The sequence below is a fragment of the Myotis davidii genome, unplaced genomic scaffold (assembly GCF_000327345.1).
Source record: "Myotis davidii unplaced genomic scaffold, ASM32734v1 scaffold534, whole genome shotgun sequence".
Taxonomy (NCBI): Eukaryota; Metazoa; Chordata; class Mammalia; order Chiroptera; family Vespertilionidae; genus Myotis; species Myotis davidii.
In genome coordinates, this window is record NW_006286678.1 from 6,549,339 (window position 1) to 6,557,151 (window position 7,813).

At 44.4% G+C, this 7,813-nt stretch overlaps 1 protein-coding gene across 1 annotated transcript in view; it reads left to right on the forward strand.

The window, feature by feature from the left end:
• Positions 1 to 940: 940 nt before the first annotated feature.
• Positions 941 to 7,813, forward strand: part of UBAP2 (ubiquitin associated protein 2) — a 106,158-nt gene continuing 99,285 nt past the window's right edge. The window contains exon 1 of the mRNA XM_015560466.1: positions 941 to 1,113. Coding sequence (XP_015415952.1) covers positions 1,074 to 1,113 — 40 coding nt within the window. The 5' untranslated portion in view covers positions 941 to 1,073. The remainder of the gene's footprint in view (positions 1,114 to 7,813) is intronic.

Here is a 7,813-nt window from a genome sequence, read left to right on the forward strand (position 1 = left end):
GAAAATTTCCATTTTTTTGCCCTGCTCGGTGCATGACGGGGCGGCGGCCCAACTCCCCAATCGGCCCTGCTCTGAGCCCGACCAGGGGCTGCCCCTAGGGAGTGGGCCTGCCCTCTGCCACCCGGGAGCAGGCCTAAGCCAGCAGGTTGTTATCTCCCGAAGGGTCCCAGACTGTGAGAGGGCACAGGCCGGGCTGAGGGACCGCCTGACCCCCCCCACCCCCCGAGTGCACAAATTTTTGTGCACCGGGCCTCTAGTATTTATTATAAATTCCATATTCTCACTGAATGCTTTTGTTGACATTTGCAAACTCTTATATTCATAGCTATTCTATCATTGCAACTGACTACACAAGTGCAGTTCCAACATAAATGCTGGCTGATATTTTCATTGATAGGTGGAGTGTTTTCTAGTACCACTAGTCAATTTTCAAATTCTCAGGCGGCCCTAGCCGGTTTGGCTCAGTGGATAGAGCGTCGGCCTGTGAACTGATGGGTCCCAGGTTCAATTCCGATCAAGGGCACATGCTCAGGTTATGGGCTCGATCCTCAGTGGGGGACTTGCGGGAGGCAGCTGATAAATGATTCTCTCTCATCATGGATGTTTCTATCTCTCTCTCCCTCTTCCTTCCTCTCTGAAATCAATAAAAATATATTTAAAAAGAAAAATTCTCAGGCGGATGCAGACTTGGTATCCTATAATTTAACTAAATTCTGATGTTATCTACCTGGAGGTAGGGTCAGATCCCATAGGTAAGGGCTTCAGGAAAGACTGCCCTCACCACGTCAGAAGCTATTTGCAAGTCCAGATTGTCACCTCTGCCTCTGACTGACTAGCTGTAAAACAGAAGTTCCTATAACCCCCCTTCTAGGGTTTGATCATTTGTTAGAACAGCTCAGGCAAACATTTACTTATGATTACCAGTTTATTATTAAGAATATTATTTTCTTTTAAAAAAGGATATTATAAAGGATACAGATGAACATCGAGATGAAGAGATACACAACACAAGGTCCAGAAGGAGCCTGAGTGTAGGAGTGGAAATGAGGTGTGCCATCTTCCTTGGCAGATGAATGCATTTACCAACCCAGAAGCTCATCACATATTCCCGAGGTTGGTGGATGGGGCTAAGAGTTCCGACCCTAGTCATTGAGTCTTTCTGGTAACTAGCCCTAACTGAGCTACTAGGTACTCCTCCCTTCCCCCCCACTTCATCTCATTAGCAGGAAACAACTCAGGTGGGAGAGGAAGGGATTGTTAGAAATAACAAAGGGCTTGCCTATAACTGAGGAAATTACAAAGGTTTTAGGAGCTCTGTGCCAGGAAGCAGGAACAAAGTATACATAGTTCTTATTACACAATAGAACAGTGGTTCTCAACCTTCTGGGCCTTTAAATACAGTTCCTCATGTTGTGACCCAACCATAAAATTATTTTCGTTGCTGCTTCATAACTGTAATGTTGATACTGTTATGAATAGTAACGTAAATATCGGATATACAGAATGGTCTTAGGCGACCCCTGTGAAAGGGTCGTTCGACGGCCAAAGGGGTCGCGACCCATAGGTTGAGAACCGCTGTAATAGAGTAAGGCAAAGTATAAGAACTTCACTCATTCATCAGTGAAGTGAGTAACTTCCTTGCCAAATTGAAAAACAGCATTTGAATGCTGAACAATATATTTTTGTAGCATTCACAATATGACAGCTTTAGCCATGACACACTTTTTTTAAAATTAATTTTTTTGAGAGAGAGGAAGGGAGGAGAGAGAAACATCAATGTGAGAGGGAAACATTGATTAGCTGCCTCCTGCATGCACCCCAACTGGGGATCAAAACAGAAACCTGGGCACGTGTCCTGACTGGGAATCTAATTGGTGACCTTTAGGTGCATGGGACAATGCTCAACCAACTGGGCCACACTGGCCAGGGCAAGAGTGGCTCAGTTGAATGTTGTCCCATGCACCAGATCGATCCCAGGTCTGAAGACAACTGGTTGATGTTTCCCTAACATTGATGTTTCTCTCTCTCCCTCCTTCCCTCTCTTTACAATCAATAAAAATAGTATATATATTTTTTCAATAAGGATGTTTTGCCTGGTGAGGTGGCTCAGTGGTTGAGCATCAACCTGTGAAACAGGAGGTCACAGTTCAATTCTTGATCAGGGCACATGCCCAGGTTGTGGGCTCAATTCCCAGTGGGGGGCATGCATGAGGCAACCAGTCAAGGACTCCCATCATTGATGTTTCTATCTCTCTCTTCCTCTCCCTTCCTCTCTGAAATCAATAAACACATTTTTTTTTAAAAAAGATGTTTTCTTGCCTGTCAGGAAGCTAAAGATGAACTCACAAGTCATTTCCCAGATCCATGACCTACTTATGACCTACTTAACAATTTCCCCCAGAGCAGAGCCCAGTACGAGAAGCATTGTGGCAAAAGGCACAATGCCTTCAACCAAGAGGCATTTGATCTTTAAGAAGTCAGCAGGTGTAGCCTTTCTGTCCCTGCAAAAAGCCATAGGGAACTATCTTTGGCACGGAACAGGGCCCAAGCTGCGGGGAGATTATCATTTGGCTGGGAGAATGTCAGGGGAGGTCTGAGCTGACAGGTTGTTAAACCCTTTCCTTCCCTCCCTAGTGTGCTGTGGGAGGGGCGAAGGGGCATTTTCTTCCTCAGGCAGGCTGGGAACCATTCTCATCCTCATCAGAGCAGGTTTTTCCTGAGGGCTAACATGAGTACATTCTTCGAAGCTCAATATAAAAGTTGTGCTGAAATTTATTCAGTCACTTAAGATTGATAGGCAAGGAGTGCTCAGTGAAAATATTCTTTCTTTAGTGATCACAGCTGGCCCACCCTCAAGTGGCAGAACCGGCACCATATCAGCAGAAGATCTGAGGGGGTGGCCTCCTCATCTAAAATATCCACCCCTTCCACCTGTCATTCCACCATTACAGCTTAATTCCTCAGGGTCTCTAAGGAGGCTTTGCTGCTTCTAGAGACATTCAGCTTCTATCGAAATTCAAATTCCTCCTCAAAAAGCATTTTAGCAGGGATTAGTAACAGGAAGAAATAAATTCCTTAGCCTAGCAGTCAAGACACTATACCAGGGGTGGGCAAACTTTTTGACTCGAGGGCCACAATGGGTTCTTAAACTGTACCGGAGGGCTGGAACAAAAGCATGGATGGAGTGTTTGTGTGAACTAATATAAATTCAAAGTAAACATCATTACATAAAAGGGTACGGTCTTTTTTTTCAATAGTTTTATTCATTTCAAACGGGCCGTAGTTTGCCCATGGCTGCACTATACAATCAAATGTTACCTCTATAATTTTCTCTTCCACTACACTGAACAATCCCTTCAACCAGACTGGTCTTTGAGCGTGCCCTGCGTTTATTATTCACACAATTTCCCCTGCCTGGAGTATCTGGCCACCCACTTTCCCCTAGTCTGTCTCTTCCATTTTTCAGTAGCCATTTATTTATCACCTACTATAGTGAAGCACTATGTCAAGGATTTTTTTTTTTAAATCCTCACCTGATTTTTTTTTAAATCAATGTTTATTGATTTGAGAGAGAGAGGAAGGGAGAGAAACATCAGTGTAAGAAACATCGATCAGATGCCTCCTGTAAGAACCTAGGTACATGCCCCGACTAGGAACCAAACCACAACCTTTTTGGTGCATGGGACAACCAACCAACCAACCAACCAACCGAGCTTCCAGGCCAGGGCTGTCAGGAAATCTTACATTTTAATTAGTTAATTAATTAATTTAAAAATGTTTTAATTTACTTTATTATTTAATTAATTTATGTATTTATTTTTAGAAAAACAGGAAAGGAAAGGGAGGGAGACAAACATCAGTGTAAGAGAGAAACATCTATTGGTTGCCTCCCCAACGTACCCAGACCAGGAACTGAACCTGCAACCTAGGCATGTGCTCTGACCAGGAACCGGTGACCTTTCAGTGCACAGGACAATCTCAACCAACTGAGCCACACCTGCTAGGGCAAGATTTTTAAAAAATATGTTTTTATTGATTTTAGAGAAAGAGAGACAGATAGGAAGGGAGAGAGAAAAACACCAGTGCAGCCTGCAACCTGGGCATGTGTCGTAACTGGGAATTGAACCTGCAACCTTTTGGTGCTTGGGAAGATGCTCAACCAGCTAAGCCACACTGGCCAGGACAGAGATTTTTTTTTTTCTAACATTGCTTTTTCATAGAGAGTGGGAGGGAAGGAGGGTTTCCATTGATTTTTATTTTTTATTTTTTTTAGGGCGAGTGGAAGAAAGAGGGGGAAAGAGAGAGAAACATTGATGTGAAAGATACATGGACTGTTGCCTCCTGCCACACCCCATCTTGGGGTTGGGGAGTGAACCTGCAACCGAGGCATGTGCCCTTGACAGGGAATCAAACCAGCATAGCCTCTGATTCAACATTTTATTCACTGAACCATGCTGGCCCAGGGGAAATTGGTTAAAAATTGGTTCACAACACCCAGAACAGAGCTGGGCACATAGTGGGCATACAATAAAACCGAGGTCAAACTTGTCTACTATTCTTTCCACCTCTAAAACTTGCTAAGTTCTAATTTGGATATGTAGGTGTGTATTGCTTTCTGCATCTCTCTTGTAAATATAGGGAGAATTTTGAAAGGTAACTACCGAAGGCATCACTTTTCATTTAAAAAATATATATTATGTTTACTATGAGCTAAGTCCTGTGCTAGGTGCTAGAAATACAGACATGAAAAGACAGAGTTCCTGCTCTAGCCAGTTTGGCTCATGGATAGAATGTCGGCCTGCTGACCAAAGGGTCTCAGGTTCAATTCTGATCAAAGGCACATACCTTGGTTGCAGGCTCCTCCCTGGCCTGGGCCCTGGTTGGGGCGCTGGTAGGAGGCAACCAATTGATGTGTTTCTCCCTGAAAATCAATGGAAAAATATTCTCGGATGAGGATTAACCAAAAACAACAACAACAACAAAACAGAGTTTCTGTCTCAAGAACTTATAATGCAGTGGGGGAGAGACAAGCAAAAACACTAATAATGCTGGAGAAAATAAAGCACCGTGTGTGGAGTCAGGGAGACTTGGGATTGAATCCCGACTCAGTGTGATTCTTTCAAGTTGTTAGTTTAATTAACACTTTATTTTCTTAAATTTTTAATTTTATTTTAGAGAGAGAGGAGTGAAGAGGGAGAGAGAGAGAAAAACATCGATTTTTTTGTTGCATTTATTTATGCATTCATTGGTTGTTTCTTGTGAATGTCTTGACCGGGGATTGAACCTGAAACCTTGGTGTATTGGGACAATGCTTTAAACAACTGAGCTACCCCGGCCAGGGCAAAAATTTAATTTCTCTATGCATTTAAAAGGTACTCACTCTACAAAAGATGTATATACAATCATCTTTGAAGGAAACATTTGTGAAGTAGGTCCTTGAAATATTTTTTTAATTTTTTTTTTATTGATTTCAGAAAGGAAGGAAAAGGGAGAGATAGAATCATCAATGATAAGAGAGAATCATTGATCGGCTGCCTCCTGCACGTGCCCCACTGGGGATCAAACCCACAACCCGGGCATGTGCCCTTAGCCGTAATCGAACCTGGGACCCTTCAGTCCACAGGGCGACGCTCTATCCACCAAGCCAAACCGGCCAGGGCTTAAGTGAGGTCTTTGATCTTTAGGACCAATGAAAGTTGCATATAGGGTGGTGTGGGGTTCTATTCATCAGACAGTAATGGCCCTAGGTCTTTCTACTTCCCAAACTGGAATTACCAGAATGAAAATAATCTCTTCCGAAAAGAAAGAAGGCAATTCTTTGCCAGCCCCTATTCTTCATGCTTAATAGAACTCTTAACATCCCATCTGTATTTGCTAGTGTGTTCTAAGATAGCACCACAGACTGAAAACTTAACAGAAATCTCTTTCTCACAGTTCGGGAGAATAGATGTAGGAGATCAAGGCATTGGCAGGATTGTTTTTTTCCAGAGGCCTCTCTCCTTGGCTTTAGATGGCCATCTTCTCCCTTTGTCTCTTTTTTTAATACATATATTTTTTATTGATTTCAGAGAGGGAGGGAGAGAGATAAAAACATTAATGATGAAAGAGAATCATTAATCGGCTGCCTCCTGCATGCTGCCTTCTGGGGGATCGAGCCTGCAACCCGGGCATGAGCCCAAACAGGAATTGAACCATGACCTCCTGGTTCATAGGTTGATGCTCAACCACTGAGCCACGCCATGCTGGCTGGTCCTCCCTTTGTCTTCACATGGTCTTTCCTCTGATTCCCTGTGTCCTGACATCAGTCATATTGGATTATTATCTACCGCAGTGACTTTATTAAACCTTAATTACCTCTTTAAATACTTTATCTCCAAACAGTCACCTTCTGCATTACTAGGGATTAGGACTTCAACATAAGAATCCTTCCCCCGCCCTGACTGGTGTGAGTTGGTTGGAGTGTCATCCTGTACACTAAAAGGTCTCGAGTTTGATTCCCAGTCAAGGCACATACCTAGGCTGAGGATTTGGTCCAGGGTTGGGGTGAGTATGTGAGGCAACCGAAAGATGTTTTTCACATCTCTCTCTCCCTCTTACCCTTATTCTCTATAAGATCACTTAAACATATTCTAGAACCATGGTCAGCAAACTGCGGCTTGAGAGCCACATGCGGCTCTTTGGCCCCTTAAGTGTGGCTCTTTCTAAGCCTTAGGAGTACCCTAATTAAGTTAATAACAATGTACATACCTATATAGTTTAAGAAAATTTGGCTCTCAAAAGAAATTTCAGTCGTTGTACTGTTGATATTTGGCTCTGTTGACTGAGTTTGCCAACCACTGTCCTAGGGTGAGGATTAAAAAAAAGATTTTTTTTTCAAATTGTAAGAAAAAGCTTATTTATAAATTTAGAGGTAGTAGAAGTGAGCCAGCTGGGCTGCAAAGGCTTGGGAAACAAGGAGGTAGAAGGTCCGTTGGAGCTTAGGAGAGGAAAAGGCAAAGGCAATATGCCTAGGGGGAAGAAGGGGAGGAAAAGAAAGGTGCATGCATACTCCTCCAAGAGGGAGAGCCCACTAAGGGGAACATAAATTAACCATAAACCATTTATCTAGAAATTTCAGAATATCACAGAAATTTCAGTATTGTCAAAAAGGATAAAATCTAAAATCAAAACCCAACATTATAACTGAACTAGAGGCCCAATGCATGAAATTTGTGCAAGAGTAGGCCTTCCTTCTCCTGGCTGCCAGCACTGGCTTCCCTCTGACACCCAAGACCTGGGTTTCCATCGCAGCCCTGCTTTGTCTGGAAAGTCATCTGATCTAATTAGCATATTATGCTTTTATTATTATAGAGGCCCGGTGCACAAAAATGTGTGCACTCGGGGGGGAGGGGGGTCCCTCAGCATGGCCTGTGCCCTCTTGCAGTCTGGGACCCCTTGGGAGATAACGACCTGCTGGCTTAGGCCTGCTCCCGGGTGGCAGAGCGCAGGCCTAATCCCTAGGTGCAGCCCCTGGTCAGGCTCAGAGCAGGGCCAATTGGGGGGTTGGGGCACCGACCCCTGTCACACGCAAGGCAGGGTCGATGGGGAGGTTGCGATGCCACCCTCAATCATGCTCAGGGTAGGACTGATTGGGGGGTTGCGGCGCCACCCCTTGTCACACACAGGGGGTTGGGGAGCTCCCCCCTGTCACGCACAGAGCAGGGCGGATCAGGGGATTGGGGCATCGCCCTCTATCACCCACAGAGCAGGGCCGATCAGGGGGTTGGGGCGCCACCACTGTCACACTCAGGGAAGGGCTGGTGGGAAGGTTAGG